The 24,964-nt window shown below is 43.8% G+C and overlaps 1 protein-coding gene across 1 annotated transcript in view; it reads right to left on the bottom strand.

The window, feature by feature from the left end:
- The window catches only part of MLXIP (MLX interacting protein), a 254,388-nt gene that overhangs the window by 43,575 nt on the left and 185,849 nt on the right, over nt 1-24,964 (bottom strand). The window contains exons 10-12 of the mRNA XM_053701754.1: nt 19,206-19,327; nt 11,729-11,906; nt 3,040-3,152 (exon numbers count right to left, since the gene is read on the bottom strand). Coding sequence (XP_053557729.1) covers nt 3,040-3,152; nt 11,729-11,906; nt 19,206-19,327 — 413 coding nt within the window. The remainder of the gene's footprint in view (nt 1-3,039; nt 3,153-11,728; nt 11,907-19,205; nt 19,328-24,964) is intronic.

Below are 24,964 nucleotides of genomic sequence, written 5' to 3'. Positions count from 1 at the left end.
TACCAATCCAGCCACGGGCCCATCCATCTGGCCCATCAAGACTCACTCTCATTTCATCAGTCCATAAAACCTTAGAAAAATCAGTCTTGAGATATTTCTTGGCCCAGTCTTGACATTTCAGCTTGTGCGTCTTGTTCAGTGGTGGTCGTCTTTCAGCCTTTCTTACCTTGGCCATGTCTCTGAGTATTGCACACCTTGTGCTTTTGGGCACTCCAGTGATGTTGCAGCTCTGAAATATAGCCAAACTGGTGGCAAGTGGCATCTTGGCAGCTGCACGCTTGACTTTTCTCAGTTCATGGGCAGTTATTTTGCGCCTTGGTTTTTCCACACGCTTCTTGCGACCCTGTTAACTATTTTGAATGAAACGCTTTATTGTTCGATGATCACGCTTCAGAAGCTTTGCAATTTTAAGAGTGCTGCATCCCTCTGCAAGATATCTCACTATTTTTGACTTTTCTGAGCCTGTCAAGTCCTTCTTTTGACCCATTTTTCCAAAGGAAAGGAAGTTGCCTAATAATTATGCACACCTGATATAGGGTGTTGATGTCATTAGACCACACCCCTTATCATTACAGAGATGCACATCACCTAATATGCTTAATTGGTAGTAGGCTTTCGAGCCTATACAGCTTGGAGTAAGACAACATGCATAAAGAGGATGATGTGGTCAAAATACTCATTTGCCTAATAATTCTGCACACAGTGTATAAGAACTGGTTCGTATTTATGGACGTTAAAGCATATTACTATCTTGGCCCCTCATGCTTATGAGCCGATTGTTGACATTAACCAAAAACGATATTAAGGTACATTGGTCCATACATTTATTACAAGGAAGTATTTATCCAATCAGGTGATTTCACCTATTCAGCATTATAAACTGTTGAGCTTAATGAGAGTCCTTTACATTTGATGGGAATATTTTAAGTGGCATTTGGTCTGGATATAAATATCTTGTAGCAGATACATAAAGCACTACATTTGGACTTTTCTATTTTTTATTTCAACTTTAACCTTATGCCAGGAAAAACTACGCTCCTCACACCAGTGCAGGTAAGTCCACCAAATCCTTATGGTAGATGCGTAGAGTAACTGGCTTACAAGCTTGAATCAAAGTGTCGATGACACACTCAGAGAAATCTCTCCTGGCTAACACTAAGCGTTCAATCTCCACGCAGTCAGTCTCAGAGAATCTAGATTTTGATGAAGGAAAGGACCCTGTATCAGCAGGTCCCTGAGACAAGGTAATTTTCATGGAGGAGATGAGGACATATATCAGGATCGTAAGGAAGTGAATGAAGCCGCACCCAGTCACATGGCGCGCAAGGCAGAACCTCCCCTGCTATGAAAAAAGTGCACAAAGCTATTAGGAGCTGTGCAACCCACAAAAGTGAAAGTGAAACCTGCTTGTTCCAGCCAAAAGTACAGTCTAAATAAGCCCTAAAAACGTTTTTCACAAATGTTAAAGCAGTATATAAACTCCCCAAACTGTTCCCAATAAACTCCCACTAAGGAGATATTGGCTCTCGATCTTACTGAGGTATAAAGGAGTCACACTGTGACCCTATATAAGGCGTCCATGCTATATGAAAGTAACAGATTTACCCTCCAGGATCTGTGCTGTGGAACAGATACAGTCTCTCAAGTGTGACAGCCTTGTAGTGATGCTCTGACAGGGACCTGAGTGTGGAAAAGCAAGCAGTGTAACTTGTTAACACTGATTGCTCAGGAGTTGTTAGACAGACAGCCTGGATGGCTTCGCCAAAACTTTCCCTGCATCTCCAGACTAACTTTAATCAATACTCTCACAGAGTTTTATATGATTACTTAAAACTTCAGTCCTTTCTTGAAGGGAACATACCCATTTAAGGACTATCTGAATCTTCTGACACTTCTCTGCCATCCTCCTCTAGTGACGAAATGCAAAGAATGACGGGGGGGGGGGGAGTAGGGGAAGTGGGAGGGATATTTAAGCCTTTGGCTGGGGTGTTTTTGCCTCCTCCTGGTGGCCAGGTGTTGTATTTCCCAACAGTAAGGAATGAAGTATTGGACTCTCCCTGCCTTATGGAAAGAAAACCTATTGTTTATTGTAAAAAATGTATGTATGTTTTTTGTTTTTGTTTTACATGGAGTTAAATACAGTCCACTCAATATATAATATAGGGGGAAAAGCCTATTCCCTCCCTTACTTGTCCAGAGCAACTTCTTAGTAGTCTGGGGCATTTACCAAGGGCATTTGCTTATTATATTTAAAGGGATTCTGTACTCAAGAAGTGTGTGATTCATGTAAAAGTGCAGCATCTAAACAGGTTTACATTTTTAGGTTAAAAATATTAATTTTAATATCACGAGTAATAAAACAGTAACAAAAGTAATAACTGTTTCAGTCATACTTCATACTAATCCTCTTTGGTAGTTACTTCCTGTTAATGCTTACAGACTACCTACTTATGCTCATTGGCAGGTAGCTACTTCCTGTTAATGCTCACCGACTACCTACGTATGCTCATTGGCTGGTAGCTAATTCCTGTTAATGGTCACTGACTACCTACGTATGCTCATTGGCTGGTAGCTAATTCCTGTTAATGGTCACTGATTACCTACTTATGCTCATTGGCTGGTAGCTACTTACTTTTAATGCTCACTGATGACCTACTTATGCTCATTGGCTGGTAGCTACTTCCTGTTAATGCTGACTACCTATGTATGCTCATTGGCTAGTAGCTACGTCCTGTTAATACTCACCGACTACCTACGTATGCTAATTGGCTGGCAGCTACTTCCTGTTAATGCTCACTGTTTGATGTGCAATTCCTACTAAGGTTCATTGAGTTCTAGGTACTTCATACTCATTTGTTTAAATTGAAAGGGACAGTAAATACCTTGAAATTTAGTTTATTTTTTAATTCTGCAGTTTTCTAATAGAGTAACATATCAGAAGAGTCTAAACTTTATTAGAACATTAAAAAAAAAATCTCATATTTAACATACAGAACAATACAGAGTCGAATATAATACCGTTTTCATGTTTTTTCGTACCTTTAAAGTGACGTTACGAGAGCCTGCTGTGTTTTTTCCTGAGCTATGTGGGGGGCTGAGGCTGTGTTCAGATGCACATGGGGATCCTTGAACTGAATTCTGGCAATCTCTGCCTTTGAGAGAAAAAATGGTAATAAATCAGGACAGCACAAAAAAAAATAATAATGTATATATACATAAACATAAGTAAATTCTATCATAGCATTCTGGAGTTTGTTTACTCTAGGAATGGAAGAGAGAGAATCATAATCCTACAAAAAAAAAAAAAAAAAAAAAAAGTGTATTGAGGTACAAAAAAAAAATAATAAAAAAAAAATTAATAATTAAAAAAAAATCTCATCATTAAAGGACTTGCTAGCTTGTGTATTCCGGACCAACACAGTCTATTACACACAATAATATCTACACATGGAAAGCAGTAATTCACATTTTTAATAATAAATATTGCTTTAAAGAGATAGAAAAGGTAAAAATGGAAAAGTACATGGGTGCATAAATACAATAATTGTTGTAATATACTTCCATTACCATAATGCTTCTAGTAAAAGTTCTGTTTAAACTCCATGCCTGCTCAGAAAGCAGGCGTTAGTGTGTCAGTATAGACTTATTTGTGTCGAGCTACTGCAGACTTTCTGAAAAGGTGTGTTGTTTATATGGTGGTGCACAAGACACACAGCATTTGTGCGTGTGCCTCTGAAAATCAGAGCTTACATAAAAGAAGCATTTTTTGCGAATTAAAGTACAGTATATTGCAAAATGCCATTTTAAACTGAAATGCACATTTAAATTTTGACCTTTCTATCCCTTTAAATCAGGAGTTTTCTAAGTCTTAGGCAGTAGGCCTCCCCTCTGACAAAATTTACAAGACAGTGCCCCCCTATAATAGATGTTACGTTATTTTTCCCCTAAAGAAAACTGTAATTATTATTTATAGTTTTAATTTGGGGGAGGGGGGTTCACACACAGCTCTCAAGAGCTAATGCTACTCAAACAAAAGTGAGCTTCACACGTTTCAATTTGCATTTTGTTACTCCTGTGTTAAACACAAGTTACCGATCAAGACAACAAACACAACACAGTCTGAGTGATTTCGACCTCCGTGCCCCCCCCAATTACATTCCGCTCTTTGCCTTATTCCACCACGACATAGGTGTCGTCCGTAAAAAAACAGTTCTATGTTTTACCAAAAGTCAGCTACTGCTTGTGGTTTTCAAAGGATAGCACAAAATGTTACTGCTCCTGCACCTCTCACATATATCTTTGTGAAGAACCCATGAATCAAGCCAAGTACAAGGTTATTCCAGAAGGACAATGCTCCATGCCTCACAGCCAGGTCAATCAAGGTGTGGATGGAGGACCACCAGATAAAGAGCCCGTCATGGCCAGCCCAATCTCCAGACCTGATACCCATCGAAAACCTTTTGGAATGTGATCAAGAGGAAGATGGATGGTCACAAGCCAACAAACAAAGCCGAACTGCTTGAATTTTTGTGCCAGGAGTGGCATGAAGTCACCCAACAGCAATGTGGAAGACTTGTGGAGAGCATGTCAAGACGCATGACAGCTGTGATTGAAAATCAAGGTTATTTCACAAAATATTGATTTCTGAACTCTTCTTAAAAGGGACAGTCAACACTGAAATTGTTACTGTTTAAAAAGATAGAAACACATCAGCCAGTATACAAACAATGCTGATACATTACATACCTCCAATAAAAAGAGGAGGGGATAGACACAAGAAGCTGCTCCAAACTGAGAACCAATGGATTAATCGATTGGACACTGTAGTCCCAAAGGGACTTAATACAATGCTAGATCTCAGTCTATTTATATGAATTAACTGAGCTAGCTTAGTTAAAAGTATGGCCCAATAGGAATCCTGGACATGATGTTTGCTGTCCTGGGTCTGTGACACTGACATGGGTCTATACCATATTCCTTGAGATTTGAAGTTGTCAGTAAACTTTAGCCCCTGTGTGTATGTACAGCATTGTTTCTTTAAGTAGTATTTAGAAGTTAGTCACTGTATTTCTATAAGGGTGGGCTGTCTCTTTAACTTAAGGGATCATCTGGTTTGATGCAGGCGATCAGACAGAGCGGGATGCCGGGGACCGCTGTAGATAGTGAGCGGTGACGTCATCACATGATTGAACACGATTGTATATGCAGAAGGCAAAGACACCCTAGCCAAAGGCTTAAATACCTCTCCCACTTCCCCCATCCCCCAGTCATTCTGCCAAGGGAATAAGGAACAGTAGGTGAAATATCAGGGTATAAAAGGTGCCAGAAGAAAATTCTAATTTAGGGGGCTGCCCATTGGAGAACATGGGCGGGGGCCGTGGACTCTCCTTGTACAGAAGGAAATTAAATTATCTGATAAGATAAGGAGGCTCACATTGCAAGGCGGCAATCTCAGATACTCTGCACGCCAAAGTAATAGCCAGTAGAAAGAGAAATTTCCAGGACAACAACTTAATATCAATTTCATGCATAGGCTCAAACTGAGTCCGTTGCAAAACCTTAAGAACCAGATTCAGACTCCAAGGGGGAGCCGAAGATCTGAACACAGTTTCTATTTAGAGCCTTAACAAAGCACTGAACATCTGGAAGCTCGGAGAGCCCCTTGTGCAGTAAAACAGACAAGGCCGAAATCTGTCCCCTCAGGGAACTGGCCGAAAGACACTTCTCCAGACCATCCTGGCATCGTTAACCTTATGCCAAGGAAATCCACGCTCTTCACACCAGAACAAGTATTTTCTCCACACCTTACGATAGATGTGACGAGTAACCGGCTTACGAGCTTGAATAAGAGTATCAATAACTCTCTCAGAAAACCCGCTCTTGGCTAGGACTAAGCATTCAATCCCCATGCAGTCAGCCTCAGAGAATCTAGAGTTTGATGAACAAAAAGGACCCTGTTCCAGCAGATCCCTGCGACAAGGTAACCTCCATGGAGGAGAAGATGACATCCTCACTAGGTACGCGACCCACGTCCTTTGCGGCCAAGATGAAGCAATCAGCATTACGGACGCTTGCTCCTGCATTATGTTGGCCACTACTCGAGGAAGGAGTGGTAAAGGTGGAAAAAGGTAGATTAGATTGAACCTCCAAGGCACCGCTAATGCATCTATTAGCTTCGCCTGAGGATCCCTGGACCTCGACCCATATATGGGTAGTTTGGTACCGAGACGAGACGCCATGAGATCTTTCTCCGGCGTCCCCCACCTGAAGCATATCTCTGCAAACACTTTGGGATGGAGAGACCATTCCCCCGATGAAAGGATCGCCTGCTGAGAAAGTCAGCTTCCCAGTTGTCCACACATGGAATGTGGATCGCTGACAGCGAACATCTGTGGGCCTGCGCCCACTCCAGAATCCGAGATACTTCCCTCATCGCTAGGGAGCTTCTCGTTCCACCCTGATGGTTGATGTAAGCCACCAAGGTTATATTGTCTGATTGGAATCTGATAAACTGGGACAAACCCAGAAGAGGCCAAGCCTTCAGGAGCATTGTAGATTGCTCAAAGCTCCAAAATGTTTATCGGGAGGGAGCGTTCCTCCTGTGACCAAAGGCCCTATTGCCTTCTTGACACCCCAAACAGCTCCCCATCCTGAGAGGCTCGCGTCCGTAGTCACAATCTCTCAGGATGGTCTGAGAAAGAATGTCCCTCGGGACAGATAATCTGGACAGAGCCACCAAGAAAGTGATTCTCTCGACCGGTTGTCCAGGGAAATCTGTTGAGACAGATCCGAATGATTGCCGTTCCACTGCCTCAGCATGCACAGCTGTAGCGGTCTGAGACGGAACCTGGCAAAAGGAATTATGTCCATGCTGGACACCATGAGACCAATAACCTCCATAGACCGAGCCACAGATGGCCTTAAGGAGGCCTGAGAGAACTCTTCTCTAAGTTTATCTTCCATCCATGTGATCGAAGAAGAGAGAGAGAAGAGAAACCGAATGGTCCTCTGTTAGACGAAAGGACGGCGCTTGAACCAGAATGTCATCCAAGTAGAGAGCTACTGCTATACCTTGGGTTCTGGCGACAGCCAGGAGAGCTCCCAGAACCTTTGTGAAGATTCTTGGGGCCGTAGCTAGACCAAACGGAAGTGCAATGAACTGGAAGTGCTGATCCAGGACGCAAACCTTAGGAACTGGAAGTGGTCCCTGTGGATTGGAACGTGAAGGTAGGCATCCTTCAGATCTATATAAAAAAATCAGTGCGCCAAATACCTATATATAGAAAATCTATGAACATATAGTGCATCAAAAGTAAAAACGCTTGTACATGTAAATACAAATGAAAAAACAATGTGGTTGTAAACTCAGTTCAATCAAACCATAGATGCAAGTGATGGGATCGTTATAATGGACAGTTCATCTAGTCCAATTCCAAATCCAGAAATCTGGAGCGGGTGGCAAGCTGCTTCTTCGAATTTCTTGTTGGTGTCCCAAGATGTTATGTTCTGCAGAAATGAATGATAAAGAAAGAAGGCGCCACCATAGTGCACAATCAGATGTGTAAAACACGCCAGTTAAAAAAGTAAGACCGTACTTACAAGCTGTAAGACACTTGAGAAGTGTCACAAACGCCTTCTGGACTATTAATCGAGTCGTCCAGCTAACTCCCACTGGTAAATCTCAGAAGTCCTCTGATGTCCTCTGGAGTGTGAGGGTCGTGATGGCAGACAAAAACCAGCATCCAGCAATGGCAATTACCACAGAGCCGGCTTAAACCTATACTATCCACTATAGGTGTAGATACAATGTATCAGATGGATAGATAGAATGAATAAATAAAAGATACTTCGTGGCAAAAGTCTTGTGAAAGCATACAGACTTTATTTGGGGTACATAAGCACAACGTTTCTCGGTCTCTCCTGACCGTTTTCTCAGGTGCACCGAGAAACGTTGCTTATGTACCCCAAATAAAGTCTGTATGCTTTCACAAGACTTTTGCCACGAAGTATCTTTTATTTATTCATTCTATCTATCCATCTGATACATTGTATCTACACCTATAGTGGATAGTATAGGTTTAAGCCGGCTCTGTGGTAATTGCCATTGCTGGATGCTGGTTTTTGTCTGCCATCACGACCCTCACACTCCAGAGGACATCAGAGGACTTCTGAGATTTACCAGTGGGAGTTAGCTGGACGACTCGATTAATAGTCCAGAAGGCGTTTGTGACACTTCTCAAGTGTCTTACAGCTTGTAAGTACGGTCTTACTTTTTTAACTGGCGTGTTTTACACATCTGATTGTGCACTATGGTGGCGCCTTCTTTCTTTATCATTCATTTCTGCATCCTTCAGATCTATAGTGATCATGAACTGTCCTTCCTGAACTAGAGGAAGAATGGACCTTATTGTCTCCATCTTGAAAGACGGGACATTTAGAAACTTGTTTAAGCACTTTAGGTCCAGAATTGGGAGGAAAGTTCCCCCCTCCTTTGGGACCACAAACAGATTTAAGTAGTATCCCAAACCTCTTTCTGCAATAAAAACCGGGACAATGACCCCTAAGGAGGACAGATCCTGCACGCACCCCAGAAAGACTTCCCTCTTTTCTGGTTTTAAAGACAGGCTTGAGAGGATAAATCTGCCCTTGAGTGGATGAGATTTGAAACATATATCCCTAAACTATGACCTCCAGGACCCACGGGCTCTGTACGTCCCTGGACCAAGCGTCTGAAAATAGCGACAGTCTGCCCCTACACGATCCAGCTTTGGAGCGGGGGCCGCCCCTTAATGCTGACTTATTCTGGGCAGTCTACTTGTTATGTTTAGATTTATTCCAGGATTGAGCCAGCTTCCAAGTGCTCTTGGTTTGCTCGGGCTTAGAGGAGGACTGCTGACGTTGGGACTTCTCAGAACGAAAGGAATGAAAATTAGATCCTTGTCCCCTAGATTTGTTCTTTTTATCCTACAGTAGGAAGGCACCCTTGCCCCATGTAACCGTGGAGATAATGGAGTCCAGGCCTGGAACAAATAAAAATGTTTCTCTTAAAAGGGAGGGTAAAAGGGAGGGAAAGTAGTCTAGACTTAGAAGTCATGTCCGCAGACCAGGACTTCAGCCAGAGCACCCGACGCATCTGCACTGAGAAACCAGAGATATTAGCATTCAGGAAAATAATATGCATGTTTGCATCACATATAAAATAATTAGCAATTCTCAAAGCCTTAATTCTTTCCTGGATAACGTCGAGGGGACCCTCCACCTTGATCAATTTCGCTAAGGAGTTGCACCAGTAGGCTGCGGCTCCAGCAACCGAGGCAACAGCCGCTGCCAGTTGAAATAAATATCACGTATGCTGAAACAGTTTCCTGAGAAAAGTTTCCATTTTCTTATCCATCGGCTCTCTGAAAGACGAGCTATCCTCAAGAGGGATAGTAGTACGCTTAGCTAGCATGAAGATAGCACCATCCACCTTAGGGACGGAACCCCACAACTCTAGCTGAGAGTCCGGGAACAATTTTTTAAAGGCAGACAAAGGAGAAAAGGAAAATCCAATTCTATCCCATTCATTTTTAATAATATTCGCCATTTTACGGGTACAGGAGAAGTTAGCGGCGCTACCCTGTCCTCGTACACTCTGTCTAATTTAGGGATCAAAGGTTCATCAGGCAACTTGGCCTCTGGAACCTCTAATGTAGACAGAACCTCCATTAGAAGAAAACTCAAGTGTTTAATTTTAAATTTAAAGGCTGGCTCCTCCGCAGCCGGAGTCTTAGAGGTAGCAGACTCCAATTCAGAAATTTCACCCACTGAAGAATCAGAGTGTGACCCATCTTGGGATACCTGAAAGGCAGACAAATCAAGTAGATCACTGGATGTCCCCTGGACCGGAGAGCTATGTTTAACCTTTCGCTTATGCTTAGCAGGGCGAGGTAAAGCACTAAGGGCCTCAGATACCACCATCTTTAACTGCGTGGTAAAGTCTGATGGTAAAAGGCTCCCTCCAGATGGAGGATCAGGCGTGCTATGGGAAGCTGCATGAGACAATGGAGATGATTGATGGGTATGCACCTCACGGGACAGCGAGTCCTCAGAGGTGGACGGCTCAGTTGTACTAAAGGGGTTATCCTTCTTAGACCAAATAACCTTGTTGATGCATATGAAACACAGTTGAGAGGGCGGGCACACCAAGGCCTCCTCACAATATAGACAGGTATTTCTATTAGGAATAGAGGGAGTACCCTCAAGCATATCAGGATCCTCCATAGCTTGAGCCAACAGTAGTATACAAATAAAACTTTTTATTTTTCTCAAAAACGGCACCTAAACACCCCCATGACTGGGGCACTCACCACCTCCTAGACCCAGGCACCCAGAGAAGAAGCAACCTCTCCGACAGTTAGCACGGCAAGGAAATTGAAAAAACACACCGGGCACATGGTGCACAATGCAGGACTGCCCCTGCTATGAGAAAAAGCGTGCCAATGCTATCAAGCTGCGCAGCGTTCAAAGTGAAAGTAAAACACCTGTATGTTCTGTTACTGCATAACAACAGTCTATGAGCCCAAAAAATAAATCTCACATAAAGGCAGCATAATATTAATTATAACACATTATAGTAAAAAAAGTAACACATTTGATTAATCCCCACTGTTCAATAACCTCCCTCAGGAGATATTAACCCATGATTCTATAAAAGATAAAATGATTCACACTGTGACCCAGTCTTCAGCAATTTCAACATAAGTAAAAATGTAAACGATTTTACCAAAATCCGTGCTGTGGAACAGAAACACAGCCTCTCAAGTGTGACAGTCTTGTAGCATCTCTCCTGACATGGACTTGAGTAAATAAAGCAGACAGTGAAACTCGTCAACACTGTTTGCTTACGGAGCTGTTAGCAGGCAGTCTGGATGGGTTAGCAGAAAGACTCTCCCTGCATCTCCAGACTAACTTCTGTCAATGCTCTCACTGAGAGGCTGACAAGACTACTTAAAACTCCAGTTCCATAACGAAAGACATATATCCCTCCTGAGGAAAAACTCCAAAATCTTCTGACATTTCTCTGCCATCCTCCTGTGACGAAAGGCAAAGAATGACTGGGGGATAGGGGAAGTGGGAGAGATATTTAAGCCTTTGGCTGGGGTGTCTTATCCTCCTTCTGGTGGCCAGGTTCAGTATTTCCCAACAGTAAGGAATGAAGCCGTGGACTCTCCTTGTATTAAGAAGGAAAAAGGGATTATCTATCTTTTTAAACAACAAAAAATCTGGTGTTGACTGTCCCTTTAAAATTTACAATGAAGCATTTTTTAAAAAAAAACTTAACTTTCTTTATAGAAAGCAGACCGGCAATCCTCCACCCGCTGCACCTGCTGTAGTTCGCAGATCGATGACAAATCCGGCTTCCTCCAATTGTTGCATGCCTCACGAGCTGGACGCCAAAGGGGGCATGCAACGATTGGAGGAAGCTGGATTTGTCATCGCTGTGCTAACTACAGCAGGAGCTGCGGTTGGAGGATCGCCAGTCTGCTTTCCATAAAGAAAGGTAAGTATTTTTAAAAAAAAATCATTGTAAAGTTTAATGAAAGTGCCCCTGTTTTTAAGAATAGTTTTAGATACAGGGAACATATTCATTAAACTTTACAATCACTTTAAGCTTATGTTTTTAATGTGTAGAAATTAAGTTGTGTAACAAAACCGATTAATAAATAATTACACCCCAACAACTCACAGGAAGAAGGAGAAGGTATGTTACTGGACTGGGATGGCACACCCTCTCTCTTCACCAAAGCTTCAGTTGAAGGGCTGGGGAAAATGTGAGGACCTGCAGGTTTAGACTTCTGGTTGCCCTGAGGTTGTGGAGCTGGTCCCACAAGAATACTGCCATGGAACTCTGCTACTGCAGACACCTACAGATTGGAGCCAAACATATAAAAGATTCATGTCATGTCAAGTGTAAAAGTTTAGTTTTCTATAAAGTAATAGGTGCCACCATGTTTCAGATAATTTTCTATTTATCTTTGTCTTCTGCTAAAAACAATAAGGGACAGATATAAATGAGGCAATATAATAATGTTGTGCAAACAAGGCTGTAAGGAAATCCTGCTAGATAACCCTATGTTCCACACAGCCTTATTGGACACTCTTATTGTCTATGGTTCAGAATTGTTCTTAGCGAGTAATTGAAAAAAATACGGCAGCATCCATTACTTTATAGAAATTCAGTGTACCAACAATTTACAATTACAGGAATGGGGGATAAAATAAATAATGAAAGTATATTGCAAAGTTCTTTAAAGGGATACAGTCTAAACCAAAATTGTTTATATTTTTAAAATATAGATAACACCTTTGTCACAGATACAGGGCTGCAAGGGTTAAATTCCTACCCCTCCTATAGCCTACCCCCTCTTGTTCTCCGTGGTTTTGGGCTCCTCAGAGCAACCGCGATTGCCCAGACCATATTTTCCCCTTGTCTTGTGTGTGGGATCCCATTTTGGAGGAGCCGGTCCCTGACCGCCACATTCCCCTTCAGCTGTCTGGACCCCTGGAATTACCGATGTTCTTTGACCCACTTCACTCCAGTGGCCCTTTGTCCCAGAGCTCCTCTCTTTTGGGGTTTGGTTCGAGAAGCTCCATTGGGAACCGGGGGTTCTGGATCCCCTACAACCCCCATTTCCCCTGGCCTTTCCGGTGTCTGGTTGCCTATGCCTAACTCCGGTCCCCAGCCACGGATCACGCCGCTTTTTGGACTGTAGCTTTTAAGAGAGCTTTCCGGCGACACCCTGGAAGTGCTGCCGGTCCCCCGGGATCACCCCGAAATCATCCACCATATACCACTGGACACTATAGAACAAGGGACTCTAGGGATGGAACCAGCCTGTCTGGAGGGACGGGAATGGCGGGAAAATTGTGGGATGGCAAGGGCCATTATCAAGATGAGTTGTGTATAAAAGATGTGTGTTTTCCTCAATAAAAAATTCTTCTTTGTTCACCTAAATGCTGGTATGTCTAGTTATTTGGGTGGGCTCTTGCTATAATCGCTTCTCCGCTACATAGTGGCTGGTTCCAGGGGTTGGAAGGACCCGTTGGCAGAGCTACCCAGTCGGGGTAGCCGGAGATCTGTCACATTGGTGGCAGCAGTGGGATGCTTCCATCTTCCTACAACGTCCAAACCACCACCTGAAGACGTCTTCGGATGGAGCTGTATTAGAATTATGGACCTTGCTGGAGGCCAGAGGGAAAAGTGCTGGTCACAAGACCAAGGCGGTAATCGCAGTTGAACTGATGGAGGATGACTGGGCTAACAAACTGACCGGTGGGTCTGATAGTGACCAGGACAGCGAGCGACCCAGTAGAGCCTCGACCCAAGAGACTACGATGTCGACTTCCAGAGAGATGTTCAGTGGCAACTGGCTCTCCATTGGTCTAACCCACCAGCCGCATGAGGCTTTCCGAGCCTTCACCGAGGAGGAGATCAATATCTACATCCAGGTCTTTGAGACGCAGTGTGGGCTACAGGGAGTCGCCTATGCCAACAATCTCCATTCTGCTCGGCAAGTTGTCTGGTCGAGCCTTGGAGGATTTTCACACTGTTCCTGTCAGGGACAAAAGGGACTATAACAAAGTAAGGGAGCGCATCTTTGCCCGATATGGCCTCACGCCGGAAGCTCACCGGCAGAAGTTCAGGGGACTGATGAAGCAAGCGGGCCAGCCATTTTCACCCCTGCCATGGACTCTTAGCGCGCCGATTGCAAGGCCACCACAGAAGCTGAAGTGACCGCTCTTTTTGCTGGAACATTTTTACAATCACTCCCCGATAGAGGTCAAAGAATGGGTCTATGACCGGAGACCTGACACTGCAGACTAGGCCGCCCTCCTGGCGGACCAGTACATGGATGCTAGACATCAAGTCCGCTCTGAGCCCCTAACTTCACTCCTTTAGTAGCTCACCCTACAGTAGCTTCCAGACAACCCCAGATTCGACCGGCTCCTGTTTTCCCAGCCGGGTCTCGGAAAAGCAAGGGATGTTATAGGTGTGGACAGCACGGCCACATTCAATGGTACTGTCCAGGGCAGGCCCCAAGGAACCCCGCCACCATCGTAGTGGGTATGAGCACCAGCCCTCGGCTATCAAGCCGCCGCTCACTGTCTATATGGAGACAGTTCGTCCCAGTATGCTGACTGGCCAGAGGAGGAAGTTGAGTTGTGCAGGAGGTACACACCGCAACCGCAGACAACCGACAACATCACTACCAGGACGTCTGGGTGGATGGACAGGCGGCCCAGGGTTTGTGAGATACCGGAGCCACTGTCACCTTGATCCTGCCTCACCTGACCACCGTCTCCCACCACACCGGGAGGACCCTGACTGTTCGAGCGGCTGGAGGAGCGGTGATCCGCATTCCCACAGCACGGGTGGGAATTGGGGTGCCAGTTCCCGTACCGTAGAGGTGGGCATAATGCCAGAGTTGGCTGCCAATGTCCTACTGGGGAACCACCTCAGCCACCTTGCATCAGCCTTTGTGGGGAATAACTTCCCGGATACTTGTCCTGTGACCACACGCCAACAGGCCAGACATCAACCAACCGCTCCACTTCTGGGGACCCAGGTAAGACAACCGCTTCGACTCCTTCCCATCCCCAGTGGCCCGTCCTGACTCCCCCTACTCCCCACCCGTCAGTTCCCTCTCCTATCCCTTCCCCTGACCGAACACCCTGGGCTTCCCCAGTGAAACAGTTAATTACAGCAATTAGCAAACTACAATGTGTGGTTACCTTATTAACCGTTTCACTGCTGGGCTGCTCACAAAACTGGCCGTAGAGGGAACAACTGGTCATGACATTCCCCTAGCGGGGCATCTGGGACAAAAGAGGATGCACCATTGTCTAACCCAGACATTCTTTTGGCCTGGAATGACAGCTGACATTAAAGATTACTGTAGAACGTGCAGGGTATGTCCGAAAGTAGGGAAAACCGGGGAACACACTAAAGCTCCCTTGCAGCCCCTTCCCATTATAGGCTAACCCTTTAGCAGGGTAGCCGTAGATATAGTGGGTCCCCTAGCTAGACCCAGTCCCACCGGAAAGTACATTCTTACGGATGTGGATACCTGGAGGCAATCCCTCTGACTGATATTCAGGAGGAGACAGTGGCTGACGCTATGCTCCGGATATTCACCAGGGTAGGCTTCCACCCAGGAAGTAATCTCCAATCAGGGAACCCAGTTCACTGCGGAAATTACCCGGCAGTTATGGAAGCTATCCAGGATCAAGCCCCTGCACAGCGCTCCATATCACCCCCAAACAAATGGCCTATGTGAGAGGTTCAATGGGACCCTGAAGCAGTTGCTCCAAACGTTCTTGGCCACTCACAAGGACTGGAAGAAATTCTTACCACATCTCTTTGCATATAGAGAGGTGCCTCAGGAATCCACCGGATTCTCCCCCTTTGAACTAGTCTATTGAAGGAAGGTACAGGGACCCCTGGACTAAGTTAAGAGCCACTGGGAGGGGGGACACAGGGGAGGGGGGACCCTCCATTGTGGAGTACGTCCTCCGACTCCTTGAGGCTGAAGGAATGGGAGAACCTGCAAGCTGCTCAGAGTCGACAGAAATGATGGTACGACAGAAGTGCATGTACTGGTACCTTAACCGTAGGCCAAAAGTTCTGCCCTTGTCAAAACCGATAAACTACAGGCTTCCTGGCAGGAACCCTACCAGGTCATAGAACAGCTGAATGACACCACATAACTAGTGGCCTAATGTTCAGATAACAGGGTCCGCAGGACCTTTCATGTGAACATGCTAAAGGCATGTTTAGACAAGACACAGGACGTGTCTCCTATTTGTACTCCGGCCGTGGAAGACTCGTAGAGTCTCCCTATGCCGGAGCTTCCTGAACCTCACGATACTCCCCAGGGGGTAGATGACATTGTCCTAGATGAACGATTAGGAACAGAACAGAGAGGGCAGATCCGGCGACTGCTAGAACGTCGCCGCAAAATGTTCTCTAATATTCCCTGGTACACCACGGTGGCCACCCACCAAGTAGAAACCCCCGGGACAGCCTCCCTTGCAACAGGTCCCTTATAGGGTCCCAGGGGCAGTGCGAGACAATATGCACCGGGAGCTCCAGGGAATGTTGGACCTCGGTGTTGTGGAACCATCCAACAGTCCCTGGACCTCCCCGGTGGTGCTAGTGCCCAAGAAAGACGGGACTACTTGGTTCTGCGTCGACTACTGCAATCTCAATGACAGAACCACCACCGATGCCTACCCTATGCCCCGGGTCGATGACCTGTTAGACAGGATCACCCAAGGCCACTTTCTGACTACCCTCAACCTCTGTAAGGGGTATTGGTAAATTTCCTCCGACTCGATTCCCAAGTCTGCCTTTATCAACCCCTTCGGCTTCTACCAGTTTAAGGTCATGCCGTTTGGGATGAAGAATGCCCCAGCTACCTTCCAGCGTATGGTAGACCGCCTCCTAGATGACCTCCAGGACTATGCCTGTACCTAACTAGATGATCTTGCCATCTATAGCGACACCTGGGAGGACCACTTGGTCCACCTAGGCATAGTTGTAGATCGCCTTAGAGCCGCCGGCTTAACCCTGAAACCCGACAAGTGCACCATAGGGCGCTCGGAAGTCCAGTACCTGGGCCACCGAGTGGGCTGCGGGAAACGACTTGAGCCGGCTAAGGTCGAGGCCATAGCGAATTGGCCCCCAGGACAAATGCCCAAGTACTTGCATTCCTCATCCCCAACTACAGTGCTCTAGCCAAACCCTTGACTGACCTTGCCAGTAAAAACCTACCCCGACAAGTCCTGTGGTCCCCGAATGCAAACAGGCCTTCAAGAGCCTCAAGTCTGCCTTGGTCTCTGCCCCAGTATTGACCACTCCTAAATCCAACTCAACATTTTTATGTCCATAAAGATGCATACATGTTCGGGTTAGGAACAGTCCTAAGCCAGAACATGACCACCCCGTAGCCTACATTAGCCATAAACTGCTGCCACGAGAGGTAGGCTACGCGGCAGTGGAGAAGGAATGTCTTGCTTTGGTATGGGCTCTGAAGAAGCTACAGCCCTACCTGAATGGAAGACCTTTCACTGTCCTCACAGATCACAACCCTCTCGCCTGGCTTAACCGAGTATCTGGAGATAATGGGAGATTGTTGCGGTGGAGTTTAGCACTGCAGCCCTTTAACTTTGACATTTAGTACCGGCCGGGAAAGAACAATGGAAATGCTAATTGCCTTTCCCGGCAAACTGAAGTGGCATAGCTCCTCGGACAGCCCCAGGCCAACACGTGTTTGGATCTAGCCGGGTCTGCCAAACTGGAAGGGGGGAGTTGTCACGGATATGGGGCTGCAAGGGTTAAACTTCTACCCCTCCTATTCTCCGTGGTTTTGGGCTACTCAGAGCAACTGCGATTCCCCAAACCCTTTGTTCCCCTTATCTTGTGTGTGGGATCCCATCTTGGAGGAGCCGGTCCCTGACCGCCACATTCCCCTTCAGCCAGCCGGACCCCTGGTACTACTGGTCGGCCGCAGCATCCCAAATTACCGGTGTCCTTTGACCCAGGTCGCTCCAGTGGCCCTTTGTCCTAGAGCTCCGCTATTTTGGGGTTTGGTTCCCCTTAGGGCGGGCAAGAGATGGGGTGATTGCCGGAGGGGAGCTCCATTGGGAATCGAGGGTTCCGGATCCCCTACAACCCCCATTTCCTCTGGCCTTCCCGGTGTCCGGTTGCCTACGCCTAACTCCGGTCCCCAGCCACGGATCACGTTGCTTTTTGGACTGTACCAAAGACACCCTGGAAGTGCTGCCGCTCTCCCAGGATCATCCCGGAATCATCCACCATATACCCACTAGACACTATGGAACAATGGACTCTAGAGATGGCGCCAGCCTGTCTGGAGGGGTGGGAATGGCGGGAAAATTGTGGGACGGCCATGGCTCTTATCAAGATGAGTTTAATGTATAAAAGATGTGCGTTTTCCTCAATAAAAGGTTCTTCTTTGTTCACCTAAATGCTGGTTATTTGGGTGGGCTGTTGCTATAATCACTTTGGCTGATTCCAGGGGTTGAAAGGACCCGTTGGCAGAGCTACTCAGTTGGGGTAGCCGGAGATCCGTCACAACCTTTACTACCCATTCCCTAGCTTTGCACAACCAACATTGTTATATTTATATACTTTATAACATTTAAACCTCTAACGTTCTGCCGGTTTCTAAGCCGCTACAGAATCCTCTTATCACATGCTTTTTTATGATCTTTTCACAAGAGACTGCCAATTCATGTGAGATATATAGTTAACATTGTGCTCACTCCTGGAGTTGTGCAGGACGCTAACTGGCTAAAATGCAAGTCAATAGATAATAAATAGCCATGTGATAAGGGGGCTGTCAGAAGAGGCTTAGATACAAGGTAATCACAGAGGTTAAAAGTATATTAATCTAACCATGTTGGCTGTGCAATACTGTGGAATAGGTAATAAAAGGATTATCTATCTTTTTAAACAATACACATTTTGGAGTTGACTGTCCGTTTAAAGGGGCAGTCTAGGCCAAAATAAACTTTCATGATTCAGATAGAGCATGTCATTTTAAACAATTTTCCAATTTACTTTTAGCACCAATTTTGCTTTGTTCTCTTGGTATTCTTAGTTGAAAGCTTAACCTAGGAGGTTCATATGCTAATTTCTTAGACCTTGAAGCCCACCTCTTTTCAGATTGCATTTTAACAGTTTTTCACCACTAGAGGGTGTTAGTTCACGTATTTCATACAGATAACACTGTGCTCGCGCATGTGGAGTTATCTGGGAGCAGGCACTGATTGGCTAGACGGCAAGTCTGTCAAAAGAACTGAAAAAGGGGCAGTTTGCAGAGGCTTAGATACAAGATAATCACAGAGGTTAAAAGTATATTATTATAACTGTGTTGGTTATGCAAAACTGGGGAATGGGTAATAAAGGGATTATCTACCTTTTAAAACAATAAAAATTCTGGTGTAGACTGTCCCTTTAACTCCATATAATTTGGCAACTCATAGCACTAATAATCTTAGTTACTCAACACAACATAGTGATATGAGCATGATTTATGCTTTAAAAAAAAAAAAGTGAAATAAGTAACAAAAGTAGTTAATTCTTCTTGCTAAGCAGCAGTAGCTCTGAAGAACTCATTAGTAATGATTAGTCTTACCCCTGCAATTCCAGCTGGAGCAATAACCACATTGGACTGAGTAATCCTGGGAGCCAGCATGGTGTCTGTTTTAAGTGGTGCAGGAGACACTATCACAGCTTGAGTCTGCCCTGGAAAGGAAGCTACAAAAGACAAAGTAATTACATATAAAAAAAATGTATGTTGTATAACAAAAACATGAGCAGACTGAAAACTGTCTCTTTTTACAAACATTAAACTGTAAAAGAATAACTAAATAAGAGCTCTTTAAGAATCCTGATAATTCAAACATTGATGCATAAAATAGACATAGCAGAGCAAAACGACAGACTCTCTAAGCATTATATGTTGTATACTGGATAAATGAGACAAGGCAGCACTTTTTAAAGGGCCACTAAATACAATAGAATCCCATAATTAACAAGTGCATAATAAAAAAAGACAATGCAATAACACTTACTCTGAATTTCAAATAAGCAAATCCCACGCCCCATTTACCAGCCCCTGTTTCATGTGACAACCATCAGCCAATCACAGACTAGTATACATATACTGAACATGTGCACATGCTCATTAGAACCTGGTGCCTCAAAAAGTGGGTTAATAAAAAGAATGTGCAAAATTTGATAAAAGAAGTACAGTGGAAACTTTCCTAAAATTGCATGCTCTATCTGAATCATGAAAGTTAAAATTTGACTTTAGTGTTTCAAATAAACAAAGGGATTATTATAGAGGGGGTCTGTTAAACAAGAGCCAGACAGAATATGGAGAATTCAGCAAAAGGCAGGATTTCATAAAAGTATGCATACAGAACCATCCAAATGTTTGGAGGCTGAAATAATTTAAGAGATGTGATTTCTTGGCTCCTGTGATTTTCCAAATCACAATTTAAAGCATCAAATTGGGAAAGGTAAATTGGCACCACAGAGGCATAATAAAATACCACATCCCTATGGGAAAACTGAGTATTTATCAGAAGATTTGATAAGAATAGAATTTTCTGCACGTTATGGAGTTTTGAGTATAAATTGTAATAATGAATGATCACAGCTTAAAAAGGACAGTAAACACCTTGAGATTTGTATATAAAATGTTTAGTTATGGATTAGTAAACACATTTGCAATGTCATTATTTATTTTGCCCCTTTTTCGTGTAATTAAGCTCTGAAAAATGAGCAATTTTGAATACTCAGAACTTGAGATGCAGCTGCTGACTTTTCAAGGCAAACTCCGGTATAAATCTGTCCCTAATTGGGTTTAACTGCTAACAATGGCAAATAAATGCATTGTATACTATCGTTATGACCGTGGTTAGGCTGGTAGTCTGCTGGCTAAAACTCAGAATGGCCCCTTCAAATAAAGCAAATGGTGGATGGAGTTTGGCTATTGAAAAATTGCAGATAAATAGGATGTTAATTTGTTTTAAAAAATAAAATATGTCTGATATGTTCTTTAGCAGCACAAGAGAAATGTAATTACAAGGGGTTTGCTGTGCCTTTGATACCAAAGATGAAATGACTGACAAGTCCATTGGAAATCAACAGATCAGATGGATGTTGGCGTCTCCTCTAACAGCCTTGGTAGCCACCTGTAACCAGACAGTTTGCTAATAATCGCACATTAGTCAGAGGAAGTGGCAAAGACAATGAGGTACCAGCAGTTCTGGGATGTTGCATATATAGTGCGTCTGCAGGTAATTGTAAAGCACCAGGTTTCTAAGCATTACAAGATATTATTGGCATGAAAATGAGCGCTCTAAAGCCTTTTCTATAGCAAAGCAATGCAGTTTTAAATAGCACACCATTTAAAGGAGAAAGGTAAGCTCAGGAGTGTGCACGTGTCTGCAGCTCTACATGGCAGCAGTTTTGCAAGCGCACTAGAGGGCAGCACTATTTCCTGTCATGTAATGCTCCAGACAAGAGCACGCCACCTATCTAAATATCTCTTCAACAAAGAACAACATAAGAGAAGTAAACTGGAAACTTTTTTTAACCCTTTGAGTGCTAAGCTGAATTTAATATATATCTGTGTTTTTACTTTATCCCCCCCCAGATCCCCAAGACTTATACCATTGAAAAAGCTATGTGATTACCTTTCCAATGGTGTGTCTTGGGGGGTCTGTAGCTGCTTAGATCCCTGAGATACAGGTTTCTAAGCAGCATGCCCCCTTTCCCTACACTTTGTATTGACAATTTTAAATAAAGTTGTGCGGTGATGTCATCGAGCATGATGTCACCGCACGTAACGGGAAGCCCCGGCGTAGGAGCGGGTGGGGGCCCCCAGATTGCATAAAAGGTAGTTGAGTGCTAATGACGGCTCAGAGCTGTCATTAGCACTCATTAAAATAGTTTTTTTTCTTATCTGAATCATGAAAGAAACACTTTGGGGTTCATGTCCCAGCTTTGCAATGTGCACTTGGCTTCTTCACTCCTTCAAAAATAACTTTCAAAATATATTTGTTCAGGTCTTAAAGGGACAGTCAACCCAAATTTTCAAATATGCAATTCCTATAAAGTTGCTAACGATGTTTAGTTTGCACTGTAGCCTAATTCATTACCCTAAATAGTTTATAAGCATTTCCTACTTCTTTCTTCTTTGCAGTTCAAAATGCCCGCCTGCCCCCTCCCATATTTCGTCATCAAGATCCTAAGGTTGCTCAGTCTCCAGCTCTATATCGGCTACTTCTCGTAAATCCACTCTCCTGATTTTTTGTGCATGCGCATTGCGTTGCTAACACTAGGGGGAAGGAACTCAAAATACTTTCTCAAGTTCTGACACTTCCACCCGCCTAACAGGGAGAGAGGATCAGCCGGTGCAGGAGCTCATTTGTTATAGTGCAAAGCTGAGTATAAGATGTGCACTGCTCAGCCGGTGCAGGAGCTCATTTGTTATAGCGCAAAGTTGAGTATAAGATGGGCACTGGTGTTTGTGCACTGCTCAGCCGATGCAGGAGCTCATTTGCTATAGCGCAAAGCTGAGTATAAGATGGGCACTGGTGTGTGTGCATTGCTCAGCCGGTGCAGAAGCTCATTTGTTATAGCGCAAAGCTGAGTATAAGAAAATTGTTTATTTTGTATTTTTACACAAAAAACATAATTTATGTAAGAACTTACCTGATAAATTCATTTCTTTCATATTAGCAAGAGTCCATGAGCTAGTGACGTATGGGATATACATTCCTACCAGGAGGGGCAAAGTTTCCCAAACCTCAAAATACCTATAAATACACCCCTCACCACACCCACAATTCAGTTTAACGCATAGCCAAGAAGTGGGGTGATAAGAAAAAAGTGCGAAAGCATAAAAAATAAGGAATTGGAATAATTGTGCTTTATACAAAAAAAAATCAAAAAAATCAAAACCACCACAAAAAAGGGTGGGCCTCATGGACTCTTGCTAATATGAAAGAAATGAATTAGCTGGTGACGTATGGGATAATGACTACCCAAGATGTGGATCTTCCACGCAAGAGTCACTAGAGAGGGAGGGATAAAATAAAGACAGCCAATTCCGCTGAAAAATAATCCACACCCAAAATAAAGTTTAAATCTTATAATGAAAAAAACTGAAATTATAAGCAGAAGAATCAAACTGAAACAGCTGCCTGAAGTACTTTTCTACCAAAAACTGCTTCAGAAGAAGAAAACACATCAAAATGGTAGAATTTAGTAAAAGTATGCAAAGAAGACCAAGTTGCTGCTTTGCAAATCTGATCAACCGAAGCTTCATTCTTAAACGCCCAGGAAGTAGAAACTGACCTAGTAGAATGAGCTTTACCCGACTCGACATAAGCATGATGAATTAAAGATTTCAACCAAGATGCCAAAGAAATGGCAGAGGCCTTCTGACCTTTCCTAGAACCGGAAAAGATAACAAATAGACTAGAAGTCTTTCGGAAATTCTTAGTAGCTTCAACATAATATTTCAAAGCTCTAACTACATCCAAATAATGCAATGATCTCTCCTTAGAATTCTTAGGATTGGGACATAATGAAGGAACCACAATTTCTCTACTAATGTTGTTGGAATTCACAACCTTAGGCAAAAACTCAAAAGAAGTTCGCAACACCGCCTTATCCTGATGAAAAATCAGAAAAGGAGACTCACAAGAAAGAGCAGATAATTCAGAAACTCTTCTAGCAGAAGAGATGGCCAAAAGAAACAAAACTTTCCAAGAAAGTAATTTAATGTCTAATGAATGCATAGGTTCAAACGGAGGAGCTTGAAGAGCCCCCAGAACCAAATTCAAACTCCAAGGAGGAGAAATTGACTTAATGACAGGTTTTATACAAACCAAAGCTTGTACAAAACAATGAATATCAGGAAGATTAGCAATCTTTCTATGAAAAAGAACAGAAAGAGCAGAGATTTGTCCTTTCAAGGAACTTGCAGACAAACCTTTATCCAAACCATCCTGAAGAAACTGTAAAATTCTCGGAATTCTAAAAGAATGCCAGGAAAAGTGATGAGAAAGACACCAAGAAATGTAAGTCTTCCAGACTCTATAATATATCTTCCTAGATACAGATTTACGAGCCTGTAACATAGTATTAATCACAGAGTCAGAGAAACCTCTCTGACTAAGAATCAAGCGTTCAATCTCCATACCTTTAAATTTAAGGATTTGAGATCCTGATGGAAAAAAGGACCTTGCGACAGAAGGTCTGGTCTTAACGGAAGAGTCCACGGTTGGCAAGAGGCCATCCGGACAAGATCCGCATACCAAAATCTGTGAGGCCATGCTGGAGCCACCAGCAGAACAAACTAGCATTCCTTCAGAATCTTGGAGATTACTCTTGGAAGAAGAACTAGAGGCGGAAAGATATAGGCAGGATGATACTTCCAAGGAAGTGACAATGCATCCACTGCTTCCGCTTGAGGATCCCTGGATCTGGACAGATACCTGGGAAGTTTCTTGTTTAGATGGGAAGCCATCAGATCTATTTCTGGAAGTCCCCACATTTGAACAATCTGAAGAAAAACCTCTAGGTGAAGAGACCATTCGCCCGGATGTAACGTTTGGCGACTGAGATAATCCGCTTCCTAATTGTCTATACCTGGGATATGAACCGCAGAAACTAGACAGGAGATGGATTCAGAGTCATGGACACTGAATCTACCTGGAAACCTAAAAAGGTTACCCTTGTTTGAGGAATCAATGAACTCTTTGGTAAATTGATCCTCCAACCATGATCTTGAAGAAACAACACAAGTCGATTCGTATGAGATTCTGCTAAATGTGAAGACTGAGCAAGTACCAAGATATCGTCCAAATAAGGAAATACCACAATACCCTGTTCTCTGATTACAGACAGAAGGGCACCGAGAACCTTTGTAAAAATTCTTGGAGCTGTTGCTAGGCCAAACTGCAAAGCCACAAACTGGTAATGCTTGTCTAGGAAAGAGAATCTCAGAAACTGATAGTGATCTGGATGAATCAGAATATGCAGATATGCATCCTGTAAATCTATTGTGGACATATAATGCCCTTGCTGAACAAAAGGCAGGATAGTCCTTATAGTTACCATTTTGAATGTTGGTATCCTTACATAACGATTCAATATTTTTAGATCCAGAACTGGTCTGAAGGAATTCTCCTTCTTTGGTACAATGAAGAGATTTGAATAAAACCCCAGCCCCTGTTCCAGAACTGGAACTGACATAATTACTCCAGCCAACTCTAGATCTGAAACACATTTCAGAAATGCTTGAGCCTTCACTGGATTTACTGGGACACGGGAAAGAAAAAATCTCTTTGCAGGAGGCCTTATTTTGAAGCC

This window comes from Bombina bombina, chromosome 2 (assembly GCF_027579735.1).
Source record: "Bombina bombina isolate aBomBom1 chromosome 2, aBomBom1.pri, whole genome shotgun sequence".
NCBI classification, from domain to species: Eukaryota; Metazoa; Chordata; class Amphibia; order Anura; family Bombinatoridae; genus Bombina; species Bombina bombina.
The sequence above is the reverse complement of the archived record's forward strand: the minus strand, read 5'-3'. Positions and strand labels throughout refer to the sequence as shown.